The 18,486-nt window shown below is 38.2% G+C and overlaps 1 protein-coding gene across 4 annotated transcripts in view; it reads right to left on the bottom strand.

Annotated features, from left to right (window-relative positions):
- Window positions 1–18,115, bottom strand: part of ephb2b (eph receptor B2b) — a 243,835-nt gene extending 225,720 nt beyond the window's left edge. For all 4 annotated transcript variants that reach the window (XM_088338893.1, XM_088338891.1, XM_088338892.1 and 1 more), the window contains exon 1: window positions 17,965–18,115. In XM_088338893.1, the coding sequence (XP_088195019.1) occupies window positions 17,965–18,016 (52 nt within the window). In that variant the 5' untranslated portion in view covers window positions 18,017–18,115. The remainder of the gene's footprint in view (window positions 1–17,964) is intronic.
- Between the last annotated feature and the right edge of the window lie 371 nt (window positions 18,116–18,486).

Raw genomic sequence — 18,486 nt, forward strand, 5'->3', positions numbered from 1 at the left:
TAGGACAAAAAAGAGAAAAAGGGGGGAAAAGTCACATAAAAGTTTCATTTTCACGTATTTAAAACTGAATTGTTAACACTGTTTAAGAGATTACACATTTTGTTTAAACCATCTTTTTTTTTGTTCAAACAAAAAGTGTTTGACTATGAATATTCCCTGCATTACATATGTCGCCCTAACAAACATAAATGCAAGACTTTCATTAGGAAACTAAACCAAAGGGGTAATAAAAAGCAGGGATCAAGAAAAGTGGTAAAAAATGGGGGTGAGCTTTTAAAAAAAGCCAAAACATTATTCAATGTTATCGTGTTACTTTACGATGTCATACCAAGTACACTGTACTTGTTCTCACTCTCCCAATACGTTTCAGAGAGGAATGTAAACTTACAGTGAAAAGATTTACACTTTGTCTTGCTAAAGCTGTCACACCAAAAGCTATTTGTTGGCAAGTCTTTTATAAACAATATTTTGTTGCTCTGGAAGACAAGCATGAAGGATAAAAAAAACCTCTGATGCCAATTAAATTGAAAATATTGGTAGTTGAGGCAGGGTGGTGCCGGAACAGATCTGTGATGAAACAAGGAGGTGTTTGGAACAAAGGATGCTCTTGAGGGAAAAGACGATTCAAAGATGAGGCGCTGCAGTCTACATAAAAGCTAGTGTGAAGTGAAAAATCTCAAGCAAAATACAAATTCATATTTCAAGCCTCCACCTCCCTCTTTCTCGAGAAATATCGTTTTATCAGTTGGTAATTTGGGACAATTTTCAGACAAGCTATTAAAGCACTTGAATGGGACTCAGCAGTTGTCGCCTCCTTATCACGCCTTGTGGAAGATATTTGAATTTTCTTGTTTGGAGTGTCTGACACTGTCGTTCAAGTGGCTGAAAAAAATCAACACTATTCAACGTGCACATCTGGTGCTGTCTGGACAAAAAAGCAAGAAAAAAATGAAAGCCATCACATATGTCTCCTGATGACCGCCAGCAGACATGCGTCATATTTGACGGCTTGTGCCTAAATGACATCCTCATTCAAAGGCAGAGTGACTGAAAATGTATGCCTATTCCCAATCTGATGCAGTGAAGGGACGGTTATCCTCTTGCATTAGCTTTTTTTAGTGGTATTCATGAAGGAGGGGGTCGACAGGTGCTGGGCACTCGGTGAATAAAAAGTGGGGGCAAACGAAGTCATTTGTCACAGAAAAAAGGAAAACAAAGGAGACAAAGATTTCAGCAAATGTTTTGAAATAGCGCTATGAGAATGAGCACTTGAAAAGTGCCCTTGAGCTACTTGAGTGTATGTTACAACAACAGCATGAGTCAAACTAGACCACACTTCCTTTGGTTCTTTTGAATCTTCAACCCTATTGCCAAGGAAGATGGAACATAAAAAAGATTAGTGATAGTTGAAAAAAAATTGAAACTTCACCCAAAAGCAGGATAGCCCACACTTTTTGTATAACTTAAATAGCATGATTTTGTTAAGCTTAGAAAAGAAGATACCACAACTATGAACAGTCAGAAAACACTTTTCTGCCTAAAACATAGGCTGAAAATTGTAAAGCACAATCACGGCTGGCCCAAAAAAGATTCCATCCATGCTATTGTTCCTCGTAGAGGCAGCAAACAAATTGCCAATCACAAACACCTCCACAGCTTCACCGAGTAATCAAGTATGGGCCACTTATCAGCACACACTCTTAATAACAATAATCAACTGTGGCTATGTAAAAAAGAAGAGGAAAATAGTGCAGCTCAACCGATTCAATTTGATGCAGTGTAAATAGTGTAGGTGAAATTATTGTGGATCTTATTGCATCCTGGCTGAAATCTAGGTCAACTGGGAGAGAATGGTTCCTATATAAATGTGTTGTCATGAAAAAAACTGATTATTCGTCAAACAAATATCAGAAAGGGTAGACGACAAGAAATCCACATTCTTGCTTAGTGCCTGTTAGAACCTATAAATGCCAGCTCATAAGAGGGCACATTGAGACAAGCACTGAGACAAATTGTAGTCACTCTTATGAAGAATATAGAGTATAAAATGTTTTGGAGGGATGCGAAATAAAGCCAAAGTTGAAAACGAAATCCAAAAAAGCCGAAACACACTGTTAAAAACACACAAAGAAATGCTAAAAACGTTTGTTTTGAACCCACAACATTATCTTTGTCAGGTATATATGCTAACTGCAATAACATCATGTTATAAAACTATTACATTTGGAATTATTTATGTAGTTAGGCTTAAATAAAACGAGTGAGGAACATGTTACGTTTAGTTGCGTTGAGCCAATTTGACTTGTGCTTCACACCTTCTCAAAACGAGTGATCTCGCCACCAGCCCCGTGATTTCCATGCCAATGCTACAATCATAAAATAAAAATGCAGAGAACAAATGGAGGTGTAGATAAAAATGACCCTGCATTATTTAGTATGACTTTGTGTGAGGAGTGGAGATAGTGAGCATTACTTCAAGCAGGGATTCAGCCATGCTGCGGTCTTTAATCCGAACATAGACAAAACACTCTACATTATTTCGAGGCTTGAAAAAAAACAAAGAATCCCCCCTGTTTTTTTTAATTAATGTGGTGTTTGACTCATAACGTCACAAAACAAGTTGAAGCTGGGTTCAAAACGTCCATGAGCTTTTACATTCTGCGCTCAGAGGTAAAATATAGCTTTTTCATTGTGTTAAAACTGTAAGAGTCAGGGCGCCCGAGGGCTGTCTGAAAAAAAGATTCACTCTCTCTCACTGTCTCTCTCTCTTGTCTTGTTTTCCCTCTCTAAATTTATCATTTATACTGTATCTCATGTGTTAATAGTGGAGAAAAAGAGCTAATCGACCGACTTAATTCTTTGGCATTTTCTGGAAAGAATCCTTATTCCATTGTTTTTTTTTAATTGAACACAACTGACTACTGACAAACTGTACAAGAAATATGAGTAATGTTTACACGCATTCCGATTATGTTTGTAAAATATAATCCGGAGCAATTATTCTGAGACCGAGGCATTGAATTGTTTGAAAATTGGATGCACACACACCATATTGGTTTGCTTGAGCATCTGTGGCAATGTATGAGCTGTGCTTGTGTAAGGCTGCTCATATAAAATTCACATCAAATTCATTAGGATGTCAAACGTTACAATGGCTGTCAACGGATGTGTTTGCGGTCGACAGTTAGATGCTTTACTCGCATGTAAAAAATCATATTTTGCTCCACTGCATGCAAATGACTTCATTCAACGGCTGCTGTATTACATAAACTGACATTTACAGGGAACATAAATAGAGCTCCATGCAGGATGTGAATAAAACAGTAGCAACAGTAGTTGTAAAGTGGTTGAAACATTTCTGAGCAAAAATTACAATGCTTGAAATCAAGTGTGGTGAGAATAAAACATGTGCATCCAGGCAGCATGGAGAGGTCACTAAAACTAAAATAAATGTTTGTGTTGGTTTTACTTAAAACTAAACTCTATCTCTGAAAGAGGGAAGCAACAATGTGGGTTAGAAGTGAGACAATCGACTAAAAATTACAACTTTTCCATGATTTAGCCGCTTTTGGTTTGTGGTTGTGGAGAGTTACATTGTAGCCTATAGGACAGGACACAGTCAGTTTTGTTTTCAGATTTTGACATAATGTAATATTTCAATAGGTTTGTCATGATATACAAGAATACAAATAAGACAGATTATTGAAAGCCACAAAACCAACCTGATCCATTCAATACATGACATGTACTCCACAATCCTTGTCCACAATTGGTTATTTAACCCTAATATTCAATATTTTGAGTGATTACTCTAGCATGTGGGTTATTTAATTCTAATATTGATTTCCCTACTTGCTCATAAAACAACCATTTATGTTATACCTGTAACCTGTTTAATGTATAATGTCTTTTTTCAAAATAGAGTTCACATAGATCCATGAAATTACACAGCTGCCTATGTTTCTTATTCTACTTTCTTTGTTATGGTCTGAAGGCCATACAGCATCACATTGCCTCCAACTGGATTTGGAGTCACAATACTGAATTAAAAACCACACTAAAAATAAGGCTACTTTTTGTTGTTTGCTTTAGTTGTCCAATTTTTGTTTGTATGTTTTTTGTCTGTTGTTGTTTTATCCTGTTTTTCCAGAAAAAGACATTCCTTGGAGGAGAGGAAGTTTTTCCTTTTTGAAGGTTTTTGCCTCTCCGTGAAATTACCAATCTGATGCTCTCTTCCATAAAGTTCTTCGAAATTAACAACAGGGGGGAATGACAAGTTGGCCGTTTTGGATGTAAATCTCTCAGAATTCAGTCTATGAAAATAACTTGTTTTTATATTCCTAAATACAAAAACAATCTTTCTCACACACACACACACATAAAACGTTTCAATAATCAGTCTAATCATATCTCTTGTACGTTTATCAATCTTATATTCTTTTATTGTGAAGTCGTGCTCATGTGTGTACTGTTTTCACTGACGTATAATAAACTACGCCCACCGTTTGGGCTCCCTCTTTTCCTTTTTTCAACCAACATGAGAGCCTCGTGAGTACTTTGCAGCTGCTATCACGATGTAGTTTTTAACAATATATGTATTTTATCTGTGTAAATACAGCCACCAAAGAGTGTTAATAATGACTATCTTGGGGCAGCAGTAGCTCAGGAGGTAGAGCGATCGTTTTAGGATTAAGGGATCCCAGTTTGAATCCCGGCTTGTCCGTGTAACATGCCGAAGTGTCCTTGGGTAAGACACTGAAACCCCAATACCCCCAATAAGCAGGTTAGCGCCTTACATGGCTGCACAGATCACAGCCGCTATTGGGAAATGTGAAGCACAATGTAAAGCGCTTTGGGAAGTCATTGACTTCAAAAGCGCCGTATAAATTCAGATCATTTCATTTCATCTTTGACAAGTCACAATACTGAATTAAAAATCTGGTGTAGGGTGGGGGATGCATTGTAGTAGCCAGCCGTGTGTTATGCGTTCTGCATAGCTACACCAAAAAGTCACTAAAAAGCTATAACAAACATTTTACATATTTAAGTTTAAGTTTTATGTTTAAAATGTTGGTTTAAGATCAGGTAATTGTGTAATTGTAATCCTGTGCAGTCCTTTGAGACATTTTTGTGATTAAGGGCTATATAAATAAATGTGACTTGACTTGAAAATCCTTAAAATCTCAAAATGTGACTTCAAAAACAGGGATTTTCATAAAATGATACCCTAAAAATCTTGTGCTTATTATATTAAGAACCCTAATCCCAGTTGGCTTGCTTAATTTAACTAGCACAGAACAAAAATGATGTGTGATGAAGAAGAAAAAAAAATGCAATGTATTCACCAACACCCTTGGCGAGGTGCATTGCGTGCGAGATAAATGCCTACTTAGACACTATGAATAATAATATTCCAAGCGTTTTGACTGATCCTAAGACATCCACTCCATTTAATTGTCTCGGCTGGATCTCTTTTATTGATTTCACAGGCGCAGCAAGTCTCCTGAGATTTTCTATGGATTTTCCAGCTGCCCTCCCAAATGATCCATTGTGATTTCATGGAGAAAAGCAGCGCTGCCTGGGGAGGGTAAGGATATGAAAGACAGCTATGCTTTCTCAAGCACTGTTCCCCCCTACTCCATTGGATACCTGATTTCTGCTTCCTAAGCCACATTACTTCATGACTGTAGTCTGATTGAAAGTATTGTTCTCGTTAACGTCTTGGATAGGTCTGCAGCTTTATCTATGTCAGCACTATTAGCTGTTGGAAACCGTTAGAGACACCCCACAGACCGTTTTTTGGGGGAAGAGTGCTTTATCAACAGCAATTCTCTGGATAAGTGCTTATGCAAATCCTCAGAATGTTTCTTCTGGCCAAACGAGACTTTATGAAGATCATCTTTTGCTGAATACGAAACAACAATTAGAGAAGCAAGCCATCAATTAATTAGATTGCCGCTGTGGTTTAATATTTGCTGATTTTTTTATTTTGAATTTCCAAGATAAGCTGTTAAGCTCTAAAGTGATAAAAGCTTAGACAACTAATAGTCTCAATGTGTCTTGTGCAAATAACATTTAAGCTTCTGTTGGAAATAGTCAAAAAACGCCATGTCACAAGGAAAAGTCTGCCCAGTGGAACAGTTAAGGGTTGGCAGCAGAAAGCGTCGTGGGATTTTTGTTTTTGTTATGTAAATCTATGGATTAGTTTTCAACTACCACATGAAATCCGGGTGGCAGACGCATGCACACAGTAGCATCAAACCGCTCGCTCTGTTGCAACGAAAAAAACGATACTGAGATAAAGGCTACCGCGGCGAACTCAATTGACTTGATTGATTTGCCGTTTCGTGATAGGCGGTGTATACCGGATGGTACCCGTAATTGGCAAATTTGCGTTTTTCCGTACAGTGTACAGTGTACACCAAAGTCAGTTTGGGTTTTGGGCCGGATCCAGAAAATCTGTTTTAAGGCGGGCCAGATCGGTAAAATAATGTCTTAAAAAATGGTATCGAATTTTTCAGTATTCGGCCAACTTTAGTCGCTTACCAACATATTATAATCATGGATGACAAGGGAACGTTTTTAAACCTAACCCATTTATTCACAAACAATTGGAAAACATGTTTTTCATGTATGGCATTGAAGGAATTAACTGGTTTAGTTTAACAATTGAGCGAATGCAGTTTTACACCTGATCCAACTAACCACGCTATACAAACTCAAGTGAAATTTATGAAAAATGTAACTTTTGCCCTAATTCTACTGGCTCGAAAGGAATGATAAAAAAAAAAAGTTTTAGCAATGCATGGGCAAAAAGATTATAGTACATCAGATAAAACTACTCCGCTGGGCCTACTAAGACAGAGAGGATATCCTTACTGACCTCTAGCGGCCAGAGGTAGCATATTTTATTGCATTTATTTTAAAATGTATAACTTTTGATAAAAAAGACCAAGTGACTCGCTTCTTTTTTTGACATACTCATAAATTTATGAGCAGGCCAGATTAAATCATCAAACGAGTCAGGCCTGTAGCCTGTATGTTTGACATACTTGGTGTACACTTGAAAAAGTAAACGACCTGATCATGTGGAAAACGGCATGTCCCTGGAGGCAGAACAAGATTCTGTTTTGGATAGAGATGATGACGCCAAGCATTTAACTACCAGTGGAGATCAATCAATGATGATGCAGATTAGTTTCCAATGAGAAAGGTCAGCGAGGGAGGGGTCACAGCGAACAGACCATATGGGTCAGCGAGAGCAACAGAAGGTGCATGAATCGGTGGACAGTGATAGAAAACAAAGGGCAGTTGTCACGTGGCTTTAGAGTCGCTGATGGATGTGCTGTGCAGTGTCACGTGTGCCTAGGCAGCATTTTCAGGTAGAAAAAGATTTTTCTCTTTGTTATGCAGATGGTGGTGCAATCAAACCCGCTTTGTCTGGGCCTGACGGGCTGCGCTCCCGGGACATTGAGAGCCCCAAACACTAATCCGCCCTGGGTTTGTGTTCTCCGGGTGCACATAAAAGGCGACGTCCTGGTACCTGGGGTGTGTGTGTGCCGATGGGGCTCTCCAAAACGAGGTCTGACCTCTCTCAGGCTACTCGCTCAGTTCTCTGCTTCCCCCATTTTTTTCCCTGCCTTTTTTCACTGTTTGGTTTTCTTGTTTTTTTTTTGTTTTTGTTTTTTGGGGGTCTTGAAAAGCATGAACTTAAGCATGTCGGACCGGTGATGAAGACACCCACAAAAATGTATCATGGACCCATGCGTTTCAAGACATGAATTCTGCCAGTTTCTTCTTTTTTTTTTACCATATAAGTGTAATTTGGCATTTTTCTTCTTTATGAAACAAAGATTTCATATAAATGACCATATTTTCTAGATTATAGGGCCAAGAATTTGAAAGTGCGCCTCATAACCTGGTGCACCTTATCTACCGTGGATATGATTGGACTATAGGTATGCGTTATCATACAAGGATTTACGGTACCATATCTGAGCCGTGATTGATAAAAATGATAAACATCGCTGACTCAATTTGAAAACGAGAAGGGGCCGTGAGAGTGCGGGCAATTTATAACCAGACCACTAGTGGTACAAATAACACGAGACAAGGCATTAGACCTCATCTCATTGTCAAACAAATTCTACAGTGCCAGGAACACTGATTTGCCTAGTGTGTTCTTATAGGTTAAACAGTCCCTCCACTTTTTTACCAACGAATGTTAGAAAACGGGGTCATCAAAGTATTTTACCAAATACCATAAAGAACAGACCTGGGTACTCTGGTCCTCAAGGGGCAGATGGCCTGCCTGGTTTTTGAGGTTTTTCAGCTCCAATAAAGGTGATTCCAAGCTCTTGTCAGCTTGCTAACGAGCTGATAGTTTGTATAACCTAAGTTGAAGAAGTGTAACCTCCAATGATGCAAGACATGCGGCCTTCAGGACCAGAGTGCCCAGGTCTTTTAGAGACCCAAAGGAGAAGAAGTGGAGAGACTGTTTAACTTATCAGAATCCATTCATCCATTATCTTCCGCTTATCCGAGGTCGGATCGCGGGGGCAGCAGCCTTAACAGGGAAGCCTAGCGGGGGCAGCAGCCTTAACAGAGGAGCCTAGCCACTTATTCCAGTTCACCTGAGGCGTTCCTAGGCCAGTCTTGAGACATAGTCTCTCCAGTGTGTCTTGGGTCGTCCCCGGGGCCTCCTGCTGGCGGGACATGCTCGGAACGCTTCCAGTGTTGCTGGCACCATGAGTACCAAGTAGTGATAAAGGGATAAGCTCTCATGCCATTTTACATGTCATTTGTAAAACTGGTTGTCTAGTGGTAATGTGTTCTCACCACCACTCCTGTGGTTCCATTCCAATTGCATATAATGTTTTGTTATTTTGGTAAGCAATGCATAAATATGTACTGTAAACACGGGAGCTCTTACTGTAGTCTCAATTTCATGCGCCAGTTAGAAGTCCAAGGTTTGGTAATTATACCTACCAAGAAAAAAATTGTCATAACAAAAACATCAAACCCTTAAACACACAAAAAGTAGGCCAATCAAAAAAGGAAAAACAAATCTTGAATAGTTAAGTAAAATACAAAGTAAAAATACTAAGCTCAAATAATGCCGACATTACATTTTTTGTGTTTTTACGTGGTTCAATTTCTTAAGAACTAAAACTGCATCCTATCCTTTCCCGACGGGTTTGTATCTAGCCTAAGTCAAAACACAGACCTGCAAAGAGTGCACACCTAGCCAATTAGCATTCGCTAACCGAAACAGGATATACGAATAGACTTGATCCTTGTGTCTTTCGGGGAAGGTTACACAGAGGTAACGAATGTTTCTCCTATGTCTGTTTATTTGAATTAGTTGCCCTGACTGGGTCAATTGTGCTACACAAACGTAGGACCTCGGTACCGAAACACACCCCCTATTGGAAATGAGCTTGTCCAAAAATACTATTTAACATAAAAATCTGGAATTAATATACAGCCGTACTGTATCGTCAAACATCTGAGGATCACATTTCAGCGAGAGACAGATTGTTGATTCTAAATTATTAACAGCAAAATTAATGTTGCGCGCAGCTCAAGAGCGTTTTTCCCGGTGTGACTCATCCACAGTCTCAACACTCTTTATATTGTGCTACAAAAAGGCAGAAACACATTACAATGTGATGCACTCCATTATGGCCTGGCTCAATACCAAACAAACATTTGCAGTAAACTACCTTTATGACACGGTCAAATTGAATTGTGTTACATTAGTGGGTGTATCTAATGAAGAGCTTCATAAGTGAATGGCACACGCACTAGAGACGCTCCAGTCATGAACTTGCAATTGGACCACTTGATTTGCCGACAACACCCAAGAGTAATTAGCCTTTGATCCTTACTCCACAAATTTCCCTCATTTTTCGTGTCTTCCTTCTGTAGATCTCATTCTGACACATCAAAGACGTTTAATTAGGAAGGATAATGGTAGCCTACTAGTACGAGTCTAGTTTTACTTTAGCTGACCTAATTTTAATACAGTACAAGAAAATGTGCAATTGGGTGTGACGTTCCTATGAGTGTTAAGCAGTGGAAATGTAGCCGGCAGAGGGTGTCTGCTAAAATGAATAAAAGATATGCTGTAGGCGTCAGGTAAAATACTGTATTTTACAAATAACAGACTTATTATAGAGTTGTTATAGAATCAAAACAACAACGTGTGCTTATTGTTTAGCTATGTATGAATACCATGTGCTTAACTCTCTATAAAACCCTATAAGACATTTCTGACGGGCAGCAGTGATAAATAATTAAATTGGCAAAATCTGCACTTGGGAATTTTAATGTCTCTACATTTTGGTAGCTTTATGTATAACACATATGACTTTTTAAGTCATTTTTTAAATATATTTGCTGGATGGAGTCTGATAAATGGGCAGCACGGCGGCGCAGTGGTTAGCGCTTGTGCGGCACAGTTCATGTCATGGGAACCTGTCGTGGGTTCAAATCCAGCTCCAGACATCCTGTGCGGAGTTTGTATGTTCTCCCCGTGCTTGCGTGGGTTTCCTCCGGGCACTCCGGTTTCCTCCCACATTCCAAAAACATGCATTTCAGGTGAATTGGCCGGTCCAAATTGTCCCTAGGTGTGAATGAGCGAATGAGTTGTCTGTCCCTGTGTGCCCTGTGATTGGCTGGCAACCAGTTCAGGGTGTCCCCTGCCCACTGCCCGGAGATGGCTGGGATGGGCTCCAGCCCCCCCGCGACCCTAATGAGGATAAGCGGTACGGCTGATGAGATGAGATGAGATGAGAGTCTGATAAATGCACAAGGGTCAAAAGCAGGTTGTTACCTCACTACATTTTCTCAGCTCTTAAAGCTCTTGGCTAACAGACAAGAAGAATAAATGGATACAATGTATTTTCCTTTCTTTACTAGCTTATTCTCTGTTATTATCATTTTCTTTCTCAAATAAACTAGAGTGGAAGGTGTCAAGGCTGTTGAGGAGATGGGTCCAGGATAAGCTTAAGCTTTTTCCCGTCAGCCCTTTTTTCTGTATTCATTTTGTTTGTATTGTGAATTTTTTTGATTCAAGGTTACATAAAGGATTGCAACCCTGTCTTTAGAGTGAAAAGGGAGAAATATCAAATGTAAAAAACAGCATTAAAGTGAAGGCGCTGTTACATAGCTATACATGTGTACCCATGTTGTCAAGCCGCCTCAAAGTATGCAAACTTTCAATGAATGAAAAGATATATTTACATTTCGGCCACTGAAAGAACAATTGGATTGAGGTCACTGAAGTGCTTTTATAAAAAGACATGCAGTGAGAACGCTTTTATTGATCATAAAGATATGAGATGGAATTAAGTAAATGCTTTTTAGAGTACAGTCTTGGCCACTGTTCTGCAATTAAATTAGTATGATGTCAGCAATAAAGATGTCAAACTTTAATAAAATAGTAGCCCGCCATCTTGACCTACACCACAAATTGAATGCACAGTGTTCTTAAATATAACATTTTGTTCTTTGAAACATTCATACTTCCAGTATGCTTACCGGTAATTTTAGCATCTTGTCTAGAGGGCAAATACATGCGATTTGGAACAGTTAAAGGTAGAAAAGCCTGAGGTGTTGGCTTGGCCTAGCAGTCACTAGCAGACAGCTGAAGGCACGGAAACAATGCCAAATAGTGCATCTTATCCTGGTGGGACCGAACCTGCAGGATTGCTATTCTCTGGCAAGACTTCAATGAGAACACCTACCTTTCCTTTTCAGCTTTGATTATGTACTACAGTACCACAGAGAATCAAACAAAGGTCTCCGGCATTACAGGAAACAAGCTCGTGAAGTGGTTAGCTATGTTGCGCAGTGTTGGCTCAAGCAAAACTGTTAAACTGCTTTTTGATCTTAAATAATAAAAGGTATCCATAGATGCGCAAGAAACGGGACACACCTCCTTCAAGGCAAACAACTGGTAGCAGCACTAATTTAGATTTTGCATGCAAACTGACAATACCCGGGCGCTGTGCACAGCGGATTAGGTCTTGAATAGAGACTGATTCTTTGTGAATGCCTACTGTGGCGGTTGGCATGCGGGCCAGTCCACCGCATCTGCTCACTGGTCCCACAGAGAAAACACTAGAGTGAATATATACGATGGTTTTTACCTTCTACTAATCCCATTTCTCGGGGTAAACGCCTTTTTTTTTTGTTATTCATAGACAAGGAAAAAATGATTCCTCGTTACACTAGTGCATCCACTCCTTACTAAAGAAATCCGGTTGAAAACAATGGAAAAACATTTGCATATCAAAGTGTTTTTATGGAAATTGCAAGGATTAACAATCGTATTATCCTGAAACACCAGGGTAGGGTAACATACACTGAAGGCAGGACATCAAACTAGAATACAAATGAGCACAAATCAAGGTCTTGCACTCCAAAGTCTACACCACCATAGCTCACTACCCTTGATTTTATTGATTAATGCTCTAAGATAGCCAGCCCAGCTCTGCAAATAGGCACAAGGCGGCATATGGCTCTATTTACAACAAGTCTGATGGAGCCAAGACATGTTCAGACCTTCTTTCTTAAAATGTGCCATTGTATCATATTCACAAGTCGATACCATACCTACCAAAAGTACCGCTTTGCATGTTGGACTATCACTGTTCTCCCCTTAAAAATGCCTACTGATTTTTTTTAATATCCTGCTTTTCAAACTCAACAACAAAAAATGCTTGACCAAAGACTAGAATTTTACAGCTGCTTTATTTTGAAGTGAGACTTATTCTTTGAGCTTGTCCGCTCGAAGTATTGCTTTAGATTTCAGTTTTGGTAAAAGTTTGCCACTTCTGTTTTTAAACAAAGACATATCGTTTTTTTGTTTTTTTTTTGTTTTTGGGGGAACATTCTAGAAACGGATTGTGTTTCGCACTTAGGAATAGAGTCATGTCAAAAGGTTTGCATGTATGGTCGATAATAATACACAGACTGTATTTTTGTTCGTTTATTTTTGGAAATTAGATAATAATCCTACGCGTGGAAATGTTTGTAATGATGCAATGTGAAATAATCTGTCTGTTTTTTTTTTTCCCAAGTGTGACAATTTTGGATAGCCATAGGCCAGTATTAAGTTACTTAAATCTAAAACACCAGCTTTACTTTGTAAAGCAAATCACGAAAAGCAACCTAGCAATATGGAAATCAATTGTATTACCTGTCACTAAACGTTGCTGACTAGGTCAGGTAAGATAAAATATATTTGTCAGAGATAAATGTTTTTTTTAAACCAAAAAAGTACAAATAATATAATTTTTCATAGAGGACGACAAATGAACTATACGAGGGAAAAAGGAGACATGACGGGTATATTTTTTTTAAATGGAGCAGCATGTAACAGAAATGACATGAAGACCAATAGGTGTTTATTTTTCACCTCTGCGGTACTTATTTTTACCACAGATTTCAAACTTGTCATCCTCAGCCAATTGCTCCCCTTATTAATGAATGCAATTTCCCTTACTAAGCAGTAATAAACCATACAAACACAACACGGCACGTATTTACTCAGAACAAGATGGACTATGTAGAATGCCAATACAATATTAGCAATTTATGATAATGTTGTTGTCTGCTACCAGAGACCAATCAGATCTGGAAGACGAGATCTCATGAAAGAGTATTTTTAAACATTTTTTTTTCATTGTACGAAAATTGTTACACGGCCAACACAATTTGAAATGATCAAAAAATGTCGAAATATTTTAAATATTTTTCATTAAAAAATGATGCCTTACTGTACTGACTCAAAAACACTACTTGTTTGTAGAAAAAAAGAAATAACAAGTCTGCTATACTATCTTATTTGAATGTGAGATTAAAATCATTTTCTGTGCTTTATGTTTCATTTCATTTACAACAAAAAAACAAACAGTGTGTGTGGCACCGACCGGTAGACTCAGTGATCCAAAAAACAACTCGCATACTGGCCTTTTAGTAGATGCCGAGTGCATCATGGCAACACTTACCCAACCAGAAAATGTCTGCAACTTCACATACAGACAGCAATTGAAAAACAAGTTGTTCCACTGAAAAAATTATGAACCTCACTTTTAACTGCACACACTTTGCGGCGATATGGCTGCGTATAAATCTGTATTTTAACTCAACATAATTCGATGAGCGATGTCATTAGCGGGGCTGTCAACTAAACGCTGATGATGACGAACGGGCCTAAAACCGAATTGGGATAAATCCTCCGAACGTTCTCCTTGACATGTTTGACAAAGCTCGCCGTATTTGCCTGTCGTTCCACCTCCATTAATCTTCAAACACGGTCGCTTCTTTCCTGCTGGGTTAACCAATAATTTGACACAGCGTTTCACATGAGGACCCATCAACAATTTGGAGTTGAACCTCAATCCAATCCCTTTGGGATGAATTGAACACCTCTGAAGGAAAAGGGTCGAATGTTTGCCACCCGTAGCTGCTACAAATTGCTACATATTTGAGCAGTAGTGCAATGTGGTCTCGAGGTAAAATAAATTCAATGTGATACATTTTATATTCTGATAATTGATATTAAGTTCTTACAGCATTTTTTTAAAATAATAATGCTTTGCCAAAAATTCATAAAATAAACTCATATAATCAAAAGACCATTCTTCAAAGCTTATTTATGTACGGAACTTTTTTAATTTTACACAACTTATCAGTAAAACTATTAAATTTGCACACTTACCAGTACATATTGTTGATAAAGTCATTATGTCTTCTAATTCTTTCAAAAATGGTTTAACAGATCTTGTTATTTTTTTAAGAAACATGAATGGGAAACTTTTCTTTAAAATGACCTAGGTTAAATTATATGCTTATCATAAAAACCTTCTGAAAAACAAAATCAATGACATTTCAGCATCCAACTGCAGCTCAAAGCGGTCTGGATCACAGATTTTTAAAAGCAGCGTTGCAGCATAAGGCATTTCAGTTATAAGATAAACTGGAAACTGCAAGGTTAACTCAAATGGAATTGAATTGAATTCAATTCAATAAACTTGTCTTTATTGTCATTGATGTCAATATTGTGAAATATTGTATGCAATGAGATTGGACGTGGGCAAACATGTGATAAAGATTTTAAAGAGAATAAAAATAAAAGAGGGCAGCATGACGGCGTAGTGGTTAGCGTGTGTGCGGCAAAGTTCTGAGGTCATGAGATCGAACCTCCTCTGTGGAGTTTGCATGTTCTCCCCCTGCTTGCGTGGCTTTCCTCCGGGCACTCTTATTCCTCTCACATTCCAAAAGCATGCATGTTGGATTAATTTGCCGGTCCAAATTGTCCCGAGGTGTGAATGAGCGAGTGAGTCGCCGGGCACAGTCTCAGTGTGCCCGGCGACTGGCTGGCAACCAGTTCAGGGTGTCCCTTGCCCACTGCCCGAAGATAGCTGGGATGGGCTCCAGCACCCCCGCGACCCTACTGAGGATAAGCGGTGCAGATAATGGATGGATGAATGGATGGATAAAATAAGACTATCAGGAAGAAAGGCAGAAAATATTTTTCGTGTTACAATAATGGTGAATAGATAAGTATAGTGCATCATAACAATAGTGCAATGAAAAGAAGTGCAATAACATTAAGCAGGCACAAAAAATACAAGATAAGTCTCAAGGTATGTATTTTAACAGTTTCGTGCAATAACATTTAGCAGAAAAAAAAAAAAGAAAAGAAAAATGTCGCAAAATATGTTTTCACAGTTATCACACATCCTATGTTAAGCATTTTTTCTCTCCTGGAATTGTTCAAATTAAGTCACAGTAACTTGCCAATTACTGTTTTCAGAAAAAAAGATGGCGGATTTTTTTTTCCCTTTCCTGCATTTACAGGAAACACTATGACAAAATAGTAAAATGTTCAAAGTTAAATCTACTGCTAAGCTTTTACAATAAACTATTTGAACACATATATAGAAGGAGGTCAGTGATATTAAATCAAAAAATTAAAAGAAGGCTTTACTTCTCGTTGAATGACGCGATTCTTTTGTTTCATTTCCGATTAAAGCACCAGTGACCTCTTTTTCAACCCTTCATTTCTCATACGTAAGCAATGTTTTACCACTTTATTGGTCAGCTCGGACCTATTGGACGAGGAAAAATAAGGGGATTGGGCGGGGCCAATCTTTATTTGGACGGTGGATCACTTGCTCATGTAAAATCTAATTGGACGTTTAGTACTTAAATCCACGGCACTAAAAGTGATGCGAAAGTTTTTGATTTCAATTTTGAGAGTGTTTGCTTCCCCACGAGCAGTACAACATAATAAATAATGTATTTATGCAAAGTGCAATTATTGTTCAATTTTTTTACTATTGCACTATTTATGTCAGCAAATGCGATCTGATATTAGCAATGACCCGAAACATTTCCATCCAAACATCTATATACATACATATACAGACAAAAACGTTATCCAAAAGGTGGATGTATGAGATAAACCTTAAAATTACAAGGTGAATCTGTTAAGTTATTAAAATAATAATAATTAAAAAGGGAAGGCTGAATAGTTGTGTATCATTGGTAAAAACATTAGCCTTCAGACCTTCTTTAATAGTCAGAGTTGCAAAGTGGCAGTTACCATTTTCTATTTTTATCTTCCCTATATTAGTTGATAATGGACCCTAAATTATATTCTGTTGAACTGAAACACACTGAAAGTTTGAAGCATAGTGTATTGCAAATTGATTTCTTAGCTCGAGGAACAGCCAGAGGATCTATTCAAATGTACTAATATAATCAAGTTCTGTTAGTTGGATCTTTCAGTTATAGCATTTTACATTTGAGAAAAAAATGCTGTAGAAACTTAAGCTCTACTATATATGTACATTTTTAATCAATCATAAATTGTAGGGTGTTTTGCAACATACATTCGGCAAAAAATATATGTATTTTTAACTGTGCCTTCGGTTATTGCACTACTTTCATTGCACTACTGTAATGATGCACAGTTCTTTCAGTGCACTATTATTACAACTTTATCTTTATTAATATTTTGCGCATTTATACTGAAAGTCTTGTATTTTATTTTTCTCTCTAAAGTCTTTATTTCATGGTTACTATGAAGTGCCATGACTAATCTTGCTGCATGCATTGTTTCCCAACGTTGGAACAATTCAATTCATGTTTAGAAGAGTTTAAAATGAACAATTATTGCATTCACATCTTATCAAAATCATGTATTTTTTGGAGCATTTTTTGTCCTGCGTAATTTCCTCTGTTGACCCGAGTCGCTCCTTGCATGGTTTAGGAATCAAGATACTGATGATGTTGTGTAATATTTTGTGTATAACCGACATGATCAATAATCAATTCTAATTTATAACTACTTTTTCCAAGTTTGTCTTGATTTTACATATTCAAATTGCAGTGAGTTTTCCTTTCAGATTGTCTTCCAATCGGAATTTAATCATAAGGTTTTGCCGAGTGGTTTTCATGAGAGATCATGAGAGATCATGAGAGAATGTTCCACTACGTCTGCAACTTTATATGATTAAATAAGTGCAATGGTTTTCACTTCTTGAAATTTTGAATATCATAGAAGAGCACAGCAAAGATTTATAAAGTACTTTTTGGTGCATGAACGTTGTTTTTGTGTTCTTGTGCACTTTGAAACCCTCCGAGTAACAAAACATTAAAGGTCGAGCTGTGTCTTTAAAACTAAAGGATGCTCAGGCATGTTTATGTCCCTCCATCCTCATTGTCACAACCGCCATCATCATCCTCCTGGTACTCTGCCGTTGAATAAAATTACCACACAAACGCCACTTTCGTGCACACAAATAAGAAGAGGAAGCAATAAAATGAATGTGTTTTGTGGTCATGCCCCCCACTCTTTTATATTAAAATAGAGCCGCCGGTCCGCAACGTGAAAAGCCGGCACGAGGATGCGCGTGGCAGTTTAAAACTCATACGTTAGCTTACCTTCAACAGCTAATACAACCGGCAATGTCCATAATATCCACAGAATATCCATGGTTGCAGTCACTCAGAAACGGCTCCAGGCATTTAAATAAAATAAAAATAGGTCCGTAAAGCCATTGACAGCCCGACGCGGAGAGGTCGCAAGCAGTCCGTCGCATCCAGCAGAGCGCGCTCGGATAGCAAAACACTAGCGACTCAAATCTGGACCAAGTTCGGGCGAGACCAAACGTCCACAGACACCAGGGGGGGTAGCTTTTGATTTATCATCACACTTCATACACATTGCGCGTTAGAATTGCAGTTCATGTGAGATGAATCGTTTTAATACATATTTCATGACAAATATGGGCAAAATAGAACGTATAATAAGAATTTATTAGACACAAGCAGATCATGTTCAGATGAGTTTCCCCCCTCAGGCTGACTTTCGTGTATACTAGCTGTCAATCATCAGGGAAAAGACAGTCCTTCAGTCCATTGCGTTTATACCTTCCAGCTAGTTTTGTTTTGTGAGCAGGCGGG

This window comes from Urocampus carinirostris, chromosome 6, assembly GCF_059441175.1.
Source record: "Urocampus carinirostris isolate Australia breed hairy pipefish chromosome 6, RoL_Ucar_1.0, whole genome shotgun sequence".
NCBI classification, from domain to species: Eukaryota; Metazoa; Chordata; class Actinopteri; order Syngnathiformes; family Syngnathidae; genus Urocampus; species Urocampus carinirostris.